A 21,468-nucleotide genomic window follows, 5' to 3' on the forward strand; every position below is an offset into this window, starting at 1 on the left:
TTAATAAGACAGAGAGGGAATGTTTGCTCAGGAGGCAACAGCAGTGTCCTCCTTATAAGCCACTTTGAACTATTGTCTTGTAACTTGTTAATTGATTCAGGCCAAACTGTATAATCACATTATGATCATCTTGTTGCTAATAAACAAAAATAATAATCCCCATACAATTGTTTTTGCTCTACAGGAAAATAAATGGAAATCAGAAATAAATTATGAATGAACAAAGTAAAGTACACCCTGTATTCTCAGATGCAACAACATGATCCAGAACTATGTATTTAATATACTTTGGAAAAATTAGGTCTGGTGTAAAACATGCACATCTTAGCGCTCTAGTCAGTATTCCCCACAAAGACATGATAGTATGAGATGCGCCCTTTAATGGATTATAGACCTAAATAGCTACTCGCACCTTTAGGCCTTTACGCCACACATTTATGACGAGTCTAATTCCAATTTAGAGGCATAAAGTAGATTACGTTTCATCAATAGCTGTTATCCTTTGACAGGCAACCAGCAAAAAAAGAAATGCCTATCTGAGTTGACCCTTGTATTCTCTATGCACACTCACAGGACTCTACACACTCACGCACACTGACACTCAAACACACACAAGCGCGCACGCACACGCACACACACTTCAATTGCTCACACACACACACACACAACATGCACATACAATTACATTTACATTTTAGTCATTTAGCAGACGCTCTTATCCAGAGCGACTTACAGTTAGTGAATACATATATATATTATTTTATACTGGCCCCCCTTGGGAATCGAATCCACAACTCTGGCGTTACAAACGCCATACTCTATCAACTGAGCTACATCCCTGCCGGCCATTCCCTCCCCTACCCTGGACGACGCTGGGCCAATTGTGCGCCGCTCATGAGTCTCCCGGTCGCGGCCGGCTGCGACAGAGCCTGGATTCGAACCAGGATCTCTAGTGGCACAGTTAGACCACTGCGCCACTCAGGAGTACAATCATCATATATGCTGCTGCTACTCTGTTTATCATATATCATGATGCCTAGTCACCTTACCCCTATACATATCTACCATTATTGATCCAGTATCCCTGCACATTGTAAATATGGTATTGGAACTGACCCTGTATAGTTGACTTACTTTCTCGTGTTCTTCTTATTTCTGTGTTTTTGTTCTACTTTATGTTCTTTTTAGTATTACATTGTTATTGATTACTGCATTGTGCAGAAAGGCATTTCACTGTACTTGTGCACGTGACATTAAAATGGAAACAGGCACGTGCACAGATAGGGCTCTACCTGTGCAGAGCACATGCCCCTTTGCTCTTCCAGTCTCCAAAGTGCCCTTTTGGGTGGTAGTATAACCCCCCCCCCCCCCCCAGAAATAAATAGGCCTATGCTAAAAAATAAAAATTAAAAATAGTTTTACATTTTGAGCACATGCCCCCTGAAAGGCCCTCCAGGCAATGCTGTAAACTAGTCAGTGAGTGCCCAGAAATAACTAAATCACAACACATGAACTGAGTGCTTGGAGGGCAAAATTAGGTTATGTCCACAGTTGACCTACCACACTAGGCCCCCACCTAGCTAAAGTAGCTACAAATCAGGGCTTTATCTATCTGATAGTGAGATTACTGGGGGCATCAGTTTGCATTACTCTGTATTGGTGCCCTGCAGAGTTCTGTGGGAAGACTTTGGGAAGGGGTAATGAAGAGCAAGCGCTGGATTGGATTCTCAGCAGGGGGCTGGATGTGCAGGATCCAACACCACTCTTGTTTCCACAGATCGGGAATCCAACAAGGATTTTCCTAAACGCAGTTCAGTTCACAGACTGAATGCATTGTACCACATGGAACTGGCTGCCTTATAGTTCCCAAGTTAATAGTAGTACTACTAGTAGTGGTACTACTGAGCAGTTGCAGTAGTAATAGTTAAAGCTGGGTAAAGTAACTTACAATGACATATTTCATACTATAGTAGTAGTTTCTAGTACTCACTTTACCACAACTATCATCTTACAAATGATCAATCAATTAATTAATATTCATTATACAGCAATACTGTTGTGATGGCACAGTGCCTTTAGAAAGTATTTACACCCCTTGACTTTTTCAACATTTTGTTGTGTTACAGCCTGAATTTAAAATTGATTAAATTTAGATTTTGTGTCACTGACCTATAAACAATACCCCATAATGTCAAAGTGGAATTATGTTTTTAGAAATCTTTACAAATGAATAAAAAAATGAAAAGCTGAAATGTCTTGAGTCAATAAGTATTCAACCCTTTTGTTATTTTTTACATTTTAGTCATTTATCAGACGCTCTTATCCAGAGCAACTTACAGTTAGTGAGTGCATAATTATTATTTTTTTCATACTGGCCCCCCGTGGGAATCAAACCCACAACCCTGGCATTGCAAGCGCCATGCTCTACCAACTGACCTACACGGGACCAAATAACTCCTAAATAAGTTCAGGAGTAAAAATGTGCTTAACAAGTCACATAATAAGTTGTGTGGACTCACTATGTGTGCAAAAATAACAGAGTGAAAAGAAGGAAGCTTGTACACAATAAAAATATTCAGAAAACATGCATCCTGTTTGCAATAAGGCAAGTAATACTGCAAAAAAATGTGGCAAAGAAATGAACTTTTTGTCCTGAATACAAAGCATTATGTTTGGGGCAAATCCAACACAACACATCACTGAGTACCACTCTTCATATTTTCAAGCATGGTGGTGGCTGCATCATGTTATGGGTATGCTTGTCATCGGCAAGGACTAGGGAGTTTTTTAGGATAAAAAGAAATAGAATACAGCAAAGCACAGGCAAAATCCTAGAGGAAAACTTGCTCCAGTCTGCTTTCCTGGGAGACAAATTCACCTTTCAGCAGGACAATTTACTAAAATACAAGGCCAAATATACACTGGAGTTGCTTACCAAGACGACATTGAATCGTGAATAATTTTTTTAAGAATAATGGGCAAATATTGTATAAGCTCTTAGAGACTTACCCAGAAAGACTCACAGCTGATTCTAACATGTATTGACTTTGGGGTTTGAATACCTATCTAATCAAGATTTAGTGTTTTATTTTCCATAATTTTTGTATTTAGTATTTTGTGTAGATCGTTGACAAAAAAATGACATTTAAATCAATTTACAGTTTTTCTGAATTGCTAAAACACTAAACCCCATTCTCTGAACCAAATGCTCAGTGGCCTAAACCCATTTGTCGAATCAATCACTCTTTTTGCAAAACTCTAAACACATTCTCACTCACTAAAACACATTTCACACTGTGATGCACTTGTGTTACAAAATGGTAAACACAGGCGGCAAAAGTTAAACACAACTACAACACAGTTGTCATCGTTTACACACAACGACTCCAAATTGTTCACACTTGTTTCTAATGATGTGATCAAACCAATTATACAGAATATAAGCCAGTTCAGAGTGCACAGGCGGCACAGGTGTGTTGAATGTTGATACCAACAATGGATGGACACAATCTGAGAGGCAGAGGAGGAAGAGTATGTGTAAGAGGTGGTGGACGAGGAGGAAGAGTATGAGGACGAGGAAGAGCAAGACCAAGAACAGTAATTTCAGAAGAAATTCGAGCAACTGGGATAGAACATGTTGTTGTTCATGGAATGACAATGAGGGAAGCAGTACAAATAGTACAACCCAATTTCAGCAGATTCTCTGTGGCCACCATAATCAGGACATTCAGAGAAGAGAACAGGTAATTGTTTCTTTTTATTTTGGTCATTGAAAGTTTACTGTATACATTTACAGTACATCACTTTGTCAATAGAAAGGGGACTGGGGAAAAAAATTAATAATTCTTACCATACAATATTTTACGTATAGAAGTAATGTCCATAACTATTTTTACTGTATGTATACGTTTGTAAGTGCATTTTCCCTTTTTGTAGAATTGCAAGACTACCACGAGGGTGGAAGGTCTGCTATGTTCTCCCAACAGCAAGAGGCTCTCATTGTTGATATGGTCCTTCAAATCAATGCCATCCGACTGCGTGAAATACAGCAAAGAGTTGTTGAACACAATGTAAACTTTGAAGGAATCAACAGTGTCAGCCTTTCTACCATTGACCATGTCCTCCAGCGCAACAGGGTACGCATGAAGCCAGTGTACAGAGTACCCTTTGAGGGCAACTCAGAAAGGGTCAAAGATCTACGATTTCAGTATGTGCAAGTAAGTGTACACTCAGACACTTTCAGCGCTGATGCTTACAGTACAATGCTATGCTACTAGCCTACTGTTACTGTAAACTGCATTATATTGTAGTGTAGGTAAATCAGGAGTGCATACAAATGCACTATTGCAGAAGTCTGTCTTGCTGTATCACTTACTAAACTACTTATTTATCTATTTTTATATATAGAGAGTGTTTGAATTGGATTCCATGGAAAGGCCCCATGAATACATTTTTGTAGATGAAGCAGGGTTCAATCAGGCGAAGAGGAGAAGGAGAGGCAGGAACATAATTGGCCAACATGCAATTGTGGAAGTCCCTGGCCAGCGTGGTGGCAATGTCACCCTTTGTGCAGCCATAAGTAATCGTGGGGTTCTCCTCCGTCATGCAACCCTGGGGCCATATAACACTGAACATCTTCTTACATTTCTGGGTGGTCTTCGGGATGTTTTGTTTGAGCGTGAGCATTAGGATCATCAGCAGGCAGTGCATTCTGTCTGTCGTGGTTTGGGACAATGTCAGCTTTCACCGTGGTGTCCGGATACGCGAGTGGTTCAACATCAACCAGCAATTTATAAATGTTTGCCTTCCACCATACAGCCCTTTCCTCAACCCAATAGAATAGTTTTTCTCTGCGTGGCGGTGGAAGGTATATGACCAAAACCCATATACCAGGGAAAATCTCTTACAGGCAATGGCATTGGCCTGTGGTGACATAGGTGTGGAGTGTTGTCAAGGCTGGATCCGGCACACCAGAGGGTTTTTCCCCCGTTGCCTGGCAAGGGACAACTTTGCCTGTGATGTGGACGAAGTCCTCTGGCCGGAACCAGCACAAAGACGTGATGCTGAGGCATAATGAATCTCTCATTGACTTTGATTTCGCAGTTGCACAACATTTTTCAGTGTACTGTAATGTGCTTTTCATTTAGAGTTTTCTTTGTTATTTGGGCTTTTGCAGTTGGACTACTGTATACAGACATTCAATACTGTATTACTTGCAGTACTTACAGTATACAATACTGTACTAAGTTGTGATTACTATCCTTTTTGTTTTAATGGCAAAATGCGTTTACTATATACACATTTTTTTTTTATCTGTAACTACATGCCCTGGACACTGTGACTAATGAACGCTCTGTAGTGTTTATATATTGACTGGCTGTGTGTATGATCTGAAAGTATTGTTTGATTTTGAGCACAGATTAAATGGTTTTGAGGCGATTGTTTGATTTTGCCAGAAGAGTCAGGGGTTTTGTGAATGTAGTTTGAAGATTTGGGTTTGTGTTTAAAGTTTTGAGAAAATGGGTGAAGGTTTCAAGAAATGTGTCTTAGCAATTGAGAAAAACTGTAATACCACTTTGTAACACAACAAAGTGTGGAAAAAGTCAAGGGGTGTGAATACTTTATGAAGGCAGCAGAACCGAAAATTGTTCTGCCCCCATAATTTCAACGATGGAATATTGCAATAGAGTTGCATTAAAGCTATGGGACACAGTCACCTACTGTCACACTAGCAGCAAGTCATCTGAAAGTAAAGACCTGCTTAGTCAGGTGAGACCTCACATTGGCACAGTGGCACCAGAGGACAAAACATGAAAGGTAAGTCATACTTGGCTCTCTTTGTCAAAATGGCTGCCAGTATGCAGATGGTTGACACTTTGTACTGTTAAAAAGGTGTTCTCTAAGGGACTGAACCAGAGCCAATCAGCTCTTTAAGAATAGAAGAGGCACTAAATAGAGAGAGAGAGAGAGAGAGCGAGAGAGAGCGAGAGAGAGAGAGAGAGAGAGAGAGAGAGAGAGAGAGAGAGAGAGAGAGAGAGAGAGAGGTGGCAAAAATACATTCTAAAGGTTATTCTTAACACACTATCATGGCAGATTGATTATTGTGTTGATCATTACAGAGCATGTTTCAGTATGACACATAGGCTCTGCCTACCCCACGGTCTCTGTTGTTGGCCAATAACAGGAAGAGGTTAATTAACCATGGTTGAGTATGGTGGAAAGATACTTCCTAATACCATTGCTATTGGTATTAGTCCCACAGCTACTGTGCTCAAAGTCCATTCTGAGATTCAGAAGAGGTGTCTGTTCCAGTAGAGATTGGCACTTGATCTAAACTTCCCTGTACTGGGTGAAATAATTCACTGCCTGCCCCCTGTACCCCAGCCTCCGCTCTCTTCAAAAAGGGCATTGTTTGGTTTATAGAGCCACGACCAGAATACTAATGAGAGACTGAAGAGAAAATCGATCAATCAATACGATCACAATGAGGCATGAAAGGTCTGCTACCTTCAAGGCAAGTCGCCTGGAATCATAAATTCCTTGGCTGCCCGGTTCCCTTTCACAGAGACTCTGACTCGGACACTTTGACATTACTCAGTCTTATTGATCCTAACACTTTTCAGTCTGTTAAACCAATACCACAGCTGACAGCTATCCTTTACAGTGCCCTAATGAACTGAAAAAATCTAAACGTTAAATTTTCTCCAAGGAATATTGTTCTCCTCTCTGAGTCACAGCCTTTCAATACTTGGAGAGAGATATCTAAACTTCATTAAGGCTTTTATTTTACTCAATACCAAACAAACTCCTCAAAACATAGAGGAGTTTTATTGCTTATATGTTATTGCACTAATAAACGTAATTACGAAAAGTAATTAATTGGCAGTCATTTTGCAGTTGAAAGAACCGCTGTGGGACTACTCAATCACAGAGACAGAGGAGTAGAGAGAAAGGGGTGAAGGAGATGGTGGAGGTGGCAGGGGAGACATTGTTCCTTCCTGTGTTGACAGCATTCTGACTTTGAAAACAGGCAACTGTAACTTTCTGTTCAGCTCATATCACCTCTGGGTATGTGGGTGACATTTTGGAGCATTTTAATTAGCACCAGGTTGTCCCCTTAGTGAATGAAGAGTGTTTCTGAGGAGAATGGAGTAGTTGGTACTTACTCCCAGTCGGAGTCAGACTGTGGCTTACCGTGCTATATCAGCTGAATGCCTGCCTGTTCTTTTATTTCTTCCTCTCCGTAACATTCTCATCATTCATTCATCGCCCTGGGGCTTGTACGCCTCCTCTAAGTATGACACAATGACATGTCACCGTTGTCTTTGAGGCATTCCGCTCATTATGTTGTGTGGAGTCAAAGGAAAATTCATCTGCAGCCTAAATAGCTGTATGGTGGGGGGTCTACAAAGTGTCAGACACAGATTGTCCTTACAGCTTAACCTTTTACTGGCCCCACCACCTCTTGGAGTTTCAAGGATTTTCTGCACAAACAGCAATGCATTCTTATCAGAAAAGTTTAGTTATTTGACAGAGAACTTCCACAAGTGGAGAATAAAGTGGAATGTGTCCTTCCCAAGCACCAGTGTGTTTCCTTTGTTGTTGTGCTAGAATTGGAACACATCACAATGATTTGCAAATCAGTTACACATTATGATACATTCTACTTCTGATATGGCTAAATGTGCATAAATGTGCTTGTGATGAAGTCTTATGAAGACAAATATTGTCAATTTAATACATGTTTGAAGAGATGGATACATGCTCAGCAGTAAACAAAGCAAATCGCTGCAATGCAAATGTTACAACTGGCTGCTCCAGCACCGCCCCTGCGGTCCTGCTGCGACTACAGCAAACAAATCCCATGGTAATGTCTATTCTGGGGTCCGGACTAGCATGAACCAAAACAGATACAGTAAATAGAGTAGATAAATAAATAGCAGGGTTGATCACACCAATGGTGCCATCAAGCAAAGCCATAAAGGCCTGTCTCAAGGCACAGAGACAGCCACGTTTTCTGTGATTTGTGATGACTGGCACCTTCCATGTTCATTGAGATTTGTGATGTGTCACCCCTGAGGAGAGACTTGTGGGTAATAGATTTGTGATGTGTCACCCCCGAGCAGAGACTTTTGGGTAATAGATTTTCCACCTTTGTTATTTATTTGACATGTTTATGTACAATAGCAACATTATTTGTGATGACAGTACATCTGTTCGTTTACGATTTGGACTGAGTGCCTAATAACTAGAGGGAATTAACATTTAGCTGCTAATTTCAAAGCTGTTTGCAACTGTATTTCAAACTCAGGAATGTAATCAGCATTTTATTCATGTAGCCTACTACCGTAGCCATATAGATTTTTTAGTCAATTCAAAATTGGTAATGTAGCATTTATAGTAGACAAATGAATAATAAAGCAGAGCTGTTAAGATGCAGTCAACGTTTGTTAGACAGCGGAGGATTTACAATCCCGATCCCTCGCCTGCATGCTATAGGCTGATGGTTACCTTCGAAACGGCCTTATTAAAGGGCTGTTCATGCATGGTCATGCAGTTTAGTAAATTGCAGGTCTGAGGATCAAAATTGGAGGTCTAAAGTCTTCCATCTTGCTCTGTGTTGCATTTCCTAAGATCTTTATTGATCTAGTGTTGGAAGCTTAAGGGCATCATCTCAATTAGGAAAAACACACAGACATCTCTGGGTCAGAGCCATCCATAGAGATGGCACATGAAGGTTACAATGCTCATATTAATATCAGTCAGTCCTAGAGACAACACCATGCTGGACTGAAAGACAGTGTCTTAGACATCATATTCATGGATATGGACCTTAAACGATCAATATGTGGTTGCTATCTGATCAATAGGTTTATTGAAAATCTTAGTGAAAATAGTAGGCAATATGACCTCATTGATTTCTGAATCTAAAATGGACATTGATGAAAACAAGGTTGCAACAAAGTAACACTTTCTCTTAATAACTACTATCAATATTAATCTACAATTGACATTATAGAGGCCATATAGATAAACTACCAGTGTAATATCATTTGTACAGTATCATATGTACAGCAACTACATTGTACTGTACACTAGTAAGTCCATGTAGTTATGGAGTAGGCCTACTTACCTTGGCATGGCACTGTTTTTTATTTTCTTGGAAACAGTATTTTTTATTTTCTTGGAAACAGTGTTTTTTATTTTCTTGGAAACAGTGGGAAGTATAAATAACTCTCTCTACTGGAGCACCTACCTGGTACATGACATTCTTTCATACTGTAGAATAAAGGCTGAACAATAGCTACCTAATGTAAAGTGTTAGGCAACAGTCTATCTGTCCTTTTCTGTATGTCTCTTGTCCAAATACTGTTATTTACATTTTTAATGGGACAAGGACAAGAACACAACCAACATGACAGTTACAATACCAAAATGACATCAAGATACAAATCCAACTACCGGTACATGTTCAATGGGTTTAAAAACCTTGAAAATAATTACCCTCAGATAGAACTTAAGGAATGTTTGCTTCCTTTATCTTACAGACTCACAAACAACTTTTGGATGAATTTTCCCTGAAACATTCCATTCATCCTAGTGCATGAGATAAAATAAGAATGGCCCTGGGAAATAGTTGGAGATGAGACAAAAAATAAAGAAATACAAGTGGAAATATAGAGCGATTTCAGTGCCAACAGTATCTGAATTTAAATTCAATATTTTTGCATTTGAAATGCACAAATTGAATCATTGAATTCATAAATTCATGATTTTAAACTCAGTTTTAAATTCAATTTCAATTTAATTGAATATTATGTTAGGTTCTAAGTCAACAGAGTAAAAAAATAATGGACAACTAGTCAAAGCTCAAACCAAGTTTATTCACCCACTGGGTCAAACAGCTGCATAAGACAAAGACATGTTTAGACAAGTACATATATTTATACCCTCTACTGGGCGGAGTCAACTCCTTGCACACCTAGACAGCCAATACATCTCTGTTGCTAGGCAGGAACCTACACTACCGATCAAATGTTTTAGTACATGAAATTAGTTTGAATAGGAAATATAGCAAAATGCATAGGAAATGTAGTCATTGACAACGTTAGAAATAATGATTTTTAATAGAAATAATAATTGTGTCCTTCAAACTTTGCTTTCGTCAAAGAATCCTCAATTTGCAGCAATTACAGCCTTGCAGAACTTTGGCATTCTAGTTGTCAATTTGTTGAGGTAATTTGAAGAGATTTCACCCCATGCTTCCTGAAGCACCTCCCACAAGTTGGAATGGCTTGATGGGCACTTCTTACGTACCATACGGTCAAGCTGCTCCCACAACAGCTCAATAGGGTTGAGATCCGGTGACTGTGCTGGCCACTCCATTATAGACAGAACACCAGCTGACTGCTTCTTCCCCAAATAGTTATTGCATAGTTTGGAGCTGTGCTTTGGGTCATTGTCCTGTTGTAGGAGGAAATTGGCTCCAATCAAGCTCCGTCCACAGGGTATGGCATGGCGTTGCAAAATGGCGTGATAGCCTTCCTTCTTCAAGATCCCTTTTACCCTGTACAAATCTCCCACTTTACCACCACCAAAGCACCCCCAGACCATCACATTGCCTCCACCATGCTTGACAGATGGCATCAAGCACTCCTCCAGCATCTTTTCATTTGGTCTGCGTCTCACAAATGTTCTTCTTTGTGATCCGAACACCTCAAACTTCGATTTGTCTGTCCATAACACTTTTTTCCAATCTTCCTCTGTCCAGTGTCTGTGTTCTTTTGCCCATCTTAATCTTTTATTTGTATTGGCCAGTCTGACATATGGCTTTTTCTTTGCAACTCTGCCTAGAAGGTCAGCATCCCGGAGTCGCCTCTTCACTGTTGACGTTGAGACTGGTGTTTTGCGGGTACTATTTAATGAAGCTGCCAGTTGAGGACCTGTGAGGCGTCTGTTTCTCAAACTAGATACTCTAATGTATTTGTCCTCTTGCTCAGTTGTGCACCGGGGCCTCCCACTCCTCTTTCTATTCTGGTTAGAGCCAGTTTGCGCTGTTCTGTGAAGGGAGTAGTACACAGCGTTGTACGAGATCTTCAGTTTCTTGGCAATTTCTCACATGGAATAGCCTTCATTTCTCAGAACAAGAATAGACTGACGGGTTTCAGAAGAAAGTTATTTGTTTCTGGCCATTTTGAGCCTGTAATCAAACCCACAATTGCTGATACTCCAGATACTCAACTCGTCTCAAGAAGGCCAGTTTCATTGCTTCTTTAATCAGCACAACAGTTTTCAGCTGTGCTAACATAATTGCAAAAGGGTTTTCTAATGATCAATTAGCCTTTTAAAATGTTAACTTGGATTAGCAAACACAATGTGCCATTGGAACACAGGACTGATGGTTGCTGATAATGGGCCTCTGTACGCCTATGTAGATATTCCATTAAAAATCAGCCGTTTCCAGCTAAAATAGCCATTTACAACATTAACAATGTCTACACTGTATTTCTGATCAATTTTATGTTATTTTAATGGACAAAAAAACTAATTTGGCCCCAATAAGAATATAGTTGAATAGCCCTGTCATAGCCCTTCTAAGGATAGCTTTTCCAGTTCGAACCGGGTCTACTGCATGTTACAAGACTGTGTTAGCCCACTTAGCTAAAGCCCATAGGGATGAGTTCAGGAAGCTAACACAAGTCTTCAAGTCTCCAGCAAGGTTACTCATCAAAAGAGCGTGGACCTTGGTTGTATTTCACCCCCCTTTGACCTCATACATGCAACCTTGCCTGAGACCTGAAGACAAGTTAGTTTGACTGATGGGGTTCTAACCCAGGTCTCCTGTGCGCTAGACAATGTAACTTTTCAGGTCTCTGACAAGTTACCCATCCTGTAAGCGTGGTCCCTGAACCACCTGTGTTACACTTCACCCCCCTTTGACCTCCTCCTCGAGACCCATCCAAGTCACATAACTTAGGCTTTAGCTCAGCAGGCTAACAAAGTCTTAACCCAGTCAGTCACCCTTATAATGAGTACCCTTGCCGGAGGCTTGAAACTAACACATGTGTAACACAAACCAACACATGTCAAACTAACACGTCTTCAGGTCTCCTGTGCATCCTGTGAGCATCCTAGAGGGGAACAAAAGGCACGACCATGTTCCATAGGGTCTTAGCTTTCAGGAATGGGGTCATAATAGCTCAGGTCTTAGCTTTCAGGAATGGGGTCATAATAGCTCAGGTCTTAGCTTTCAGGAATGGGGTCATAATAGCTCAGGTCTTAGCTTTCAGGAATGGGGTCATAATAGCTCAGGTCCTAGCTTTCAGGAATTGGGTCATAATAGCTCAGGTCTTAGCTTTCAGGAATGGGGTCATAATAGCTCAGGTCTTAGCTTTCAGGAATGGGGTCATAATAGCTCAGGTCTTAGCTTTCAGGAATGGGGTCATAATAGCTCAGGTCTTAGCTTTCAGGAATGGGGTCATAATAGCTCAGGTCTTAGCTTTCAGGAATGGGGTCATAATAGCTCAGGTCCTAGCTTTCAGGAATTGGGTCATAATAGCTCAGGTCTTAGCTTTCAGGAATGGGGTCATAATAGCTCAGGTCTTAGCTTTCAGGAATGGGGTCATAATAGCTCAGGTCTTAGCTTTCAGGAATGGGGTCATAATAGCTCAGGTCCTAGCTTTCAGGAATTGGGTCATAATAGCTCAAACAGTTCAAACGCTAGAGCCAAATTCATAGGAAGAAAATACATTAGTGGGCTAACACAGTCTTGTAACATGCAGTAGACCCGGTTCGAACCGGCAAAGCTATCCTTAGAAGGGCTATGATAGGGCTATTCAACTATATTCTTATTGGGGCCAAATTGTGTTTTTTGTCACACTCCCTTCTAATGTGTCTAATGTTCCAGAGAGTCTTAGCTTTCAGAAATCGGGTCATAATAGCTTATAGCCCAAACGGTTCAAACGCTAAAATTCATAGGAAGAAAATAAATTAAATATGCCACATTGGTTTCAGAAACCGTCAGAAACCTGATTAACACAGAGGGCATTTGATTCTATCTGTTCTCTTCTACCATTCCTTGCTGGCAAAGTACCAGGATGTGAATTTGAAAACTGAATCTGAATGCATCTGAGAAGTTAAATATATGAAACTTTGGTAAACTTGAAATTATAGTTTGTAAACTTGATACACAGACAATGAATGCAATATGTACCATATTTAAATTGAATAAATAAATATTGAATTTGAATATTCACTTAAATTGAAATTGTATTTTAAAACTGAATGCAATATTAATTTAATTCAGTTTCAAATCATGAAATACAAGTTCAATTTATTAATTCAAATATTCAATTTGTGCATTACAAATTCAAAAATATTGAATTCAAAATATAAATACATATTCTAAAATATTGAATTCAAATACAGTTTCTGTTGGCACTGAAATCACTCCATACTGAAATGTTATGCTTCTGTACTGTACTGAATTGTTCAATAAATATAGATAATATAGATAGGGAGAAATACCCAACTTACCAATGACGTATGTGAGCAAAAGGGCGAGGGTTACGGTGATAGCGGTGGCGCTTAAGGCAGTGCATTTCCAGTTGCAGCACTTGTAGGGCTTGTTGAAGGTGAACATAGGTCTGGAGAAGGTGCTCCTGGGTAGGGGCCGTGGGGGTGGGGAGTACACTGTGTTAGATGTCAGAGGGTAGTTCTGACTGGCAGCGCTGAACAGGGCAGAGGAGCCTGAGCCATGTTTGAACAGGAAATGTCTGCAACACACCAACACAAGAGGTTGACATTAATGAGAATATACACAACATAGTACATTACCATACATTACTATTTAATTGTTAAACACTTATGTGTGAACATTTACACCTTTGTGCACCAATACAAAATGGTGTAGATATGACATGAATGAATATGCATAGATTAAGACCTTTTCCATCTGTGTAGTACTTAAATAGAATACAGAACAGAATATACTTCTGTTAGTTACTTGTGTACTTCTAAGTTATTGGTAAACTGCTAGAAATGCACATCATTAAAATCAAATCTCAGAATGCAATCCCATTTCCCTCCCTGGCCAAATGATATACATCCTAAATCTAATTAATGAATGCTCCCAACAGGCAAACTGCCTTAATATGTACACTCCTGAGAGAGAGAGCCAGAGAGAGGGAGAGAGAGGGAGAGAGAGGGAGAGAGAGAGTCTAAGACATTTATTATTACATTCTTACAGCTGACAGTGATGCTGAATGCTGTGCTTACATTGATTTATGCTAATGCTGAAGGGTGGCCAATTCTTCCTCACTGTGAACTTGACCTTGGAACCACTGCCTTTATCTAACAAGCTGTAGGCGGCAGTGTACAGGGAGGGAATAGACCGACTGGCGGAACAGAAGAACACAAGGGGGAAAAAATAACCCTCATTGCTCAGGTCCCTAATTAGAAAAGGTTTAATACCATTAGCCGCTATCTTTAATGTGCCCAATTAAAGATGGGAGAGTACAAAGGTCAGTTTTAGAGAAGATTATATCACAGGGCTTAATTGCTGGGCCAACTTTCACAGACAGCGTAATTAAGTTTAAGTATGGTTCACAAAGGGATAAAGTTATCTGAGACATGTTTTTTTGTTTTTGTTGTCCAAGCCACTGTAAATGCAGCATCCCGTGGTGTTCGGTAATCCTCCTCACGGTCTGCGGAAACATTCATGAAAACTGACTGAATTGTAGCGTTGAGTCATGGACAGTGGACATCCAGTTTGGATCAGGACAGCACTGAGCTCACTCAAGACTGTCTGGGATATTGAGTCACTGTTCTGTTGTAATGCTGTTGCAGACACTTGAAAAATGCATTATTAAGAGCAAAAAAACTGTCAATAGAGGACCAATCAATTCCTGTCTTTGTGTAATTTAAAGAAATTAGGAAGAATATGCTTGTGGTCTTGAATATGGTCATTATGCTGATGTGACAGAAATATGTAATTGCATTGATGTTGTGTCAGTGCCATATCATCAGTGTCTTTGTGTTCTCAACACTGTATCGACTCGGCTGATATCATTTAGGCATAATAAAATAACTGCTTTTATGCCATACTTTTTGATGCTTTGAGGAAGGTGTTCAGGAGGAGGAACTGTAGCTCAGTTGGTAGAGCATGGTGCTTGCAACGCCAGGGTTGTGGGTTCGTTTCCCATGGGGGACCAGTATGAAAATGTACTGTATGAACTCACTAACTGTAAGTCGCTCTGGATAAGAGCATCTGCTAAAATGACTAAAAATGTCAATGTTAAATTAAAATACTTGTTTTCCCCCCAAGACGTCTGTAATGATGACCTGAGGATCACTCTATTGATCACTGATCTTTACAATTGATTCCTTTTCTTCTGTCGTCTGTATTTTCTATTTATGAGGCAGTATCTTATGTTAAACCACCATTTTGTGAAGGCACAGTATGCCTATATGTGCGTTGGCCAAATGTCATAGGGAGCATTTCTTCATAGTATCCCTCTGAAGGTGTCACGTCATAGGGAGCATTTCTTCATAGTGAAGGTGTCATAGGGAGCATTTCTTCATAGTAATAATATAATAATAATAATATGCCATTTAGCAGTATCCCTCTGAAGGTGTCACGTCATAGGGAGCATTTCTTCATAGTATCACTCTGAAGGTGTCATAAGGAGCATTTCTTCATAGTATCACTCTGAAGGTGTCATAAGGAACATTTCTTCAGTGTTAAAACTATGTCAACAGCACATCACCCAGACTGTAGAGTGAATGTGCAGTAATAGCAGTTGTTATAATTTTCTAAATGTAAAGACAAAATATCAAATGTGGTGATGTTATTGATATCTGGCCATCACATCAAACTTTCAATTTCATTAGAATTGACAATGATGAGATAAACAATGCCAAGAGGAGGTATTGGATAGCAATTTGCTGATCTACATGAATGCTGGCATTGTATTAGGTTGAATATCGACCACAGGTTAATCAACAAGGTTCATTTAGGTGAGAACAGAAAGTCAGCACATAGCCACATCAGGCATGGTGGCATTCTCATCTTCTATGCAGAGTGAGTGACCTCTACATAAGTTTGGGGCCTAAATGAGCACAGTCAATGAGATCCACCATAAGGGAGGGAGGATCTACCTATTCCATCAAATTTAAGATGTACCACTACCCCTCCCGCAAACCTAATTGTGTTAATTTGTCATTGTTGTCACTGTTGTACATTACATACACATATGAGACATTAAGGATGTTTTGAATACAATGCGTGGGGGAGAAAACATGCCTAAGGTAGGCCCTTGTTTTCTAGTCTCTTACTAACACCCTCTCCTGCCCACTGACTAATGGCTTCCTTGAGGAGATTTTATCAACCATGGATCTCCTGCATCCATCCATTCATTTGATTGCTTCAGTCCACTGAATCTACCCACAATGGCTGCGAAACTCAATTAAAGGAGAAGTTAATTTTTTTTACAACAAAATCAACAACAATGTGGTGATTTCACTTGTTTTTGAAAAACGTACCACAAACAGCAAATCACTTCCTCATCCTCGTGTAGTATGGGGGCCCTGAAACAACATGAACAAAGGCTCCAAAACCCCCCAAATACGTCCTTTTAGAAACGGCAAAGCTCTCAGTATAGTGATGCAGGTCTTTAGATGTTGTACACATGAAATTGTGTAATTTAGAACTTTATCCGCAACATTATATAACATAATTTTCTCAAAAACAAGTGAAATCACAAAAAAGGTATCTGGACCCTTCTATAACATGCCATTTACATCAAAAATAGAGAATTGGTTGTAAATAAGAGAACTTCTCCTTTAACGTGAATGCGGGTAGCTCTATGATGTAGACTTCTGCCTACTGATGCTGATAACACACACTTCAGTCTTTTTTTGAAGACGACATGTCAACTTCTTTTAGTCAATAGAAAGAAGTTGTTTACCTCTGATAGGATTGCTTATTTTCAATTTACAAGACATTTTTGAAGCACCAAGCAATGGTGGGTTTACCAAACAAGGGGGAAATAGAGAAATAGGCCAGCGACTCATTTCACATTTCACAGACAACCCTTTAAACAAAAAACAATCTCAAAAAGCAGACAGCATAATTGTCAATCTTGACAAAGGCTCTCTACTTCATTTTATTCATTTACTTTTCCATAGTTTTCCTGTCATAGTGGTCTCTCTTTGCATGTTAAAACCCTTTCCTCCATACAAAGCCAAACAAAGCTTGTCATTAATAACAAGCAGGAAATTCTTTGATTGGTTTTGTGTTCCACATCAAATGAAGAGGGGAAGATTTACCTGGTTGCTTGTGGTGTACAGCAATTGAATTTAACATTTTCTAAGCATGAAGAGGAAAGAAGCGTATAGAGAGCTCAACTCATTTTAAGTTAATAATAGAGTTTTTCAACCTCTGAACTACCCACAATGGCTTTCTCCATTACAGTAAATCTAATGGATTAAAATGTTGTATTTCTGTATTTTCACCTTTGAGCTGAAAGCTGTTGGCGGCTATCGCTTCTTCCTTTGATTTCCTATCAATTAGGAGTGTAGCCAGAGGAAGAGGCGAAGCGAGAGGTTTTAATCAGCCCAGAATTTGTCCAAGAAAATAAGCCCACGAAGTGAGGAATTTTTTGTATGGAGGTCAATGAGGAGGGTCGAATTTTGTCATCAGAAAATGTAATTGCTAACTGCTACGTGAGGCTTATTTGATCGAATAGAAGTTTCCTAATGGTTAGGTTGTTACGAATCCACTGATATAAGTGCACATAAAGAATTTCATCAACGACTTTATATCGGCGTTGTGCCTGTGGTCATAGAGATAGATAGAGGACTCATCATGGATATAACTTGTTTTAGCCCTGGACATTACCATTGAGGGATTCCACTATTTTAAAGTAGCCAACTGGGTAGGGATTCCTATGAGTTAGAAGCAATCAGCCAATGAAGAAGAAGAAAATGCAATACTTTTAAATGAAGATAGCCCCAACGGCGCTGCCAATGCTGTCACAGATGCTATAATGGAACAGATACAAAGATGAGTCCACTAGCTCACACGCGTATCTGCCCTCTCATTGGCTAGAATGTTCCCACCTGATCTCGCCTCTTCCCGCCTGCCTTCCATCTTTGAGGACAATATATTGTACAGTATTTCCATTGTTAGAGCGGTCACATGTCTATCTTGTCAATATAATAGACAATCTTTGGTCTAGCTACTAACCTGTCACAGTCTGTTCTGTTTCAACTGCTTTCATCTCCCATAATCTACCAGACCAAAGATAAGAAAGAGAAACTAATTATCTCACCTGGCAGACTGGTTTTCATGCAGGACAAAAATAATTAATTCCATGTTCATACGCTAAAAGGGATAAAGGTCACATTTTGGTAGCTTGGAATTCACACAAATGATCTAGCCTGGCAGAGACAGGCACAGTTTGAAATTCTGGGGAAGTGATCACAAGAAGAAAAGCCCATTGATAAAGGGTGACCGCTTTAAGTGGTTTTCCCTTTGGATGTCCGTTTAAAAATAATAAACCCTCTTTGGGATGGATACACTTCCCAAAAAGTTGTTGCTTCATTCATTGTCACGTGTGGCTATGCAAACAAACGTGTCTCGCCAGTCAGTTGTAGACAACCTTCCTTTTACAACTACAGTAGCAATTTTAATATTTACATCTGAAACATTTCTTTAAACTCTAATTGTGAACAGGCTTTTGCTGTGAAAATGTTCGCTTTGAAAAGGCCTTGATCTTGAATATGTTCAGCTACTAATGCATCTATTTATGTTATTTGGATTTGTATACCACTTCACTTCTCAAAAGCCTTAGCCCTGAATCTCATCAAAGCGATAATATTTAGTTATGCACCACCAACCCCTCATTATGAATTTATACCATTATTCAACTCTATCAAGTGTGAATCATTAAAGAAGTCTGAGAGGTCTGTGACTGAAGTCACAGGGGTCCTCTCTGCAACACTTATGCCAACAACATATCCATTTCATCGACTTTTCTCAAAGCTAGCACTATTTTGTGGATCCAAGTTACTGGTGGTGTCACAGTGATTAAGAACACAGAGGGAAAGAGGCCAAGATCCCTGCATGACTCAATACTGGGGAAACTATGGCCACAGAGGTGTTATGGTGTCTGCCACACTGCACTGACCCCATTACTAGGCAGGTGAGAGTGGAAGTGCCAAGGCCTACCTGGTCTCCAGGGGGATGTTGCTGTTGAGGGCCCAGCTGTTGTGGAGCTGGCCTCTGTCTCTGTCGGCCGGCTGAGTGGGATCTCCGTCCATCGCCTGGCTCCGAGCCGGCAGGGTGTTTCTCTGCAGTGCCTCAGAAACGTGAGCGTGAGGGGCTGGGCGGGCACATGTGCACGCGTGGGGAGGGGGTGGAGGTGGGGGTAGGGGTCTGAAGGTGAACTGAGCTGGTGGACTGCTGGGGAGCTCTGTGGGGAGAAAAGGAGAGAGAAAGCGTGAGAGAAAGCAAGAGAGAAAGTGAGAGAGAAAGCGAGAGAGAGTGTTGAGTCTTTTCTGAGTGGCTTGATAAGTGTCTGAGAGTTTTGTGACATTTCGTAAGCACTTAACGTTCACTTTTCCTCAATTTGGAGAGAGCCTGGGGGATTTTTTCAGTTTAATTAGCACATGTAACAAGGTTACCATTCCAAAGTACAAATAAACATAAAATCAAATCAAGAATACAAGAATAAAGCTATTTACAAGAAGTACCAAAATCTAATCAAAGCTTTCTTAATCAAATTAAAAGAGAGGATCCAGGACCGAGTTTGGGAAACCCTGCTCTACTCTATAGTTATTTTTCTGAGTAGTTATTAGTGCCTATGTAGAGGGTACCTTTGCAGAGTGTATTCATAGGAAGTGTTACCAACTTTGTTATCATGATTGAGTTTCCCCCCAATTAGAGAGACAAGTCTGCATTAACTCTTCCCAGTTGTGTACGAATAGACTAATGACAGAGTCCTGCATTTGGCCTAAGAGGTTGAATTGAATTGTATTGATTTTGTTTGTCTGTGTGATACGTTTTACTCCTGCTTATTATACATCAGCGTTTAGATGCCAACGATCGCTTCTAAAGCATTATAGAATAATGCAGATTGGAGTCTGGACCTGCAGTAATCTGATAAGAGCACTCCTCTCCATCGATCTAATGGACATTCATTCTGTTTAATTGTTAAAGTCCTCCATCATTTCCCTTTTCAGAGTATTGATATTTACCAGGTAACAATGTAAAAGAGACTGAAAAATATGATCATAACACCATTCTGCAGGTTGAACTCCATCAGATTGGGGGAAATGATTATTGTAGATGCATGGAGGGTAAGTTGTTTGGGAGGGTAGTTTTCCCACTAAAGAATCCAAGGCTCAAATGGCTAATTATTAAAAAGATAAAATACTATTTGATCAATCTTAATCTTAAAACATAATATGTTGTGATCTATGATCTGAAGAATACTGTGTAGACCACAGACGTGACCAGAAAAAATATGACTGTGAATGTTATAAGAAGATGAAAAACCAAATCTATGCTTCTAACCCTGTAAGGGGCTAACTTGGAGAACATTATAGTTTCCAGAATGTATGCCAAAATCTAAACAGACTCAAACAAATAGAAAAAAGCCCCTGCACATGTTTCCAAGGCATTATGTTCAATGTCTCTTGTTTGGCGCTGCTACATTTTTGTTATTTTCACCTTGTTACAGAAAACCAAACCTTTTAGGTGTAAACATGAGCCTTCGAGTCCTCAGAGGAACAGTATGTACACTTCTGAAAGGTTCTTCAGAAAAATCTTTCATTTTGAGATTGGTCTCTAATCATCCAGTAGCTTCTAAAGGCAGGCCATAACATGGCCTCAATTTACCACAAGTGACTTAAACGCCATTTCCGGGAATTTCCTTCTGAGCGCATGCTTTCAAGACAAAACCCCTGGCTGGATTGAAAGTGTCTTAAAAGTACACCTGACCTCCTGCAGACATGCTTTATCCTTGAAAAATGTAAATACACTGGGTCATACTTTCACATGCATTATTAAGACTAGGCCATTCACTGATCCTCTCTTAGATTAGCTTGTTGCTCTAAGTGCTGCCTGACTGCAGCCAGCCAGAGCCTGACAACAATACACTGCAAAACAACACAAAAAAGGCACATTAGAAATACATATCCATGGCAGCTCCTTCGACTCTGCCAGCCTGCTTGGAAGATGACATAGTTTGACTTTTTACAGACGCCCTGTATAAGTTGTTTATGATAACCCCATCACAGGCTGTCAATCCAGAGAAGAGGTAGGTATATTGTTTCACAGTTTTGGATGGTTTCATTGAATAATAACTATGTGCAGTTAGAGATCCAGATTGAATAAGAAAGAACTGGCTGCATGAACAAGAACGCTGCATTGAAACACTACATCAGGTTAGATTGAATCAGGCC

At 40.0% G+C, this 21,468-nt stretch overlaps 1 protein-coding gene across 1 annotated transcript in view; it reads right to left on the bottom strand.

Annotated features, from left to right (window-relative positions):
• Positions 1-21,468, bottom strand: part of LOC311142923 (teneurin-1-like) — a gene marked incomplete at both ends in the record, with an annotated part of 157,136 nt that overhangs the window by 68,476 nt on the left and 67,192 nt on the right. Inside the window, 2 exons of the mRNA XM_084178669.1 lie at positions 13,537-13,775; positions 19,232-19,475. Coding sequence (XP_084034795.1) covers positions 13,537-13,775; positions 19,232-19,475 — 483 coding nt within the window. The remainder of the gene's footprint in view (positions 1-13,536; positions 13,776-19,231; positions 19,476-21,468) is intronic.

The sequence above is a fragment of the Coregonus lavaretus genome (genome assembly GCF_964263955.1).
Source record: "Coregonus lavaretus genome assembly, chromosome: 15".
NCBI lineage: Eukaryota > Metazoa > Chordata > Actinopteri > Salmoniformes > Salmonidae > Coregonus > Coregonus lavaretus.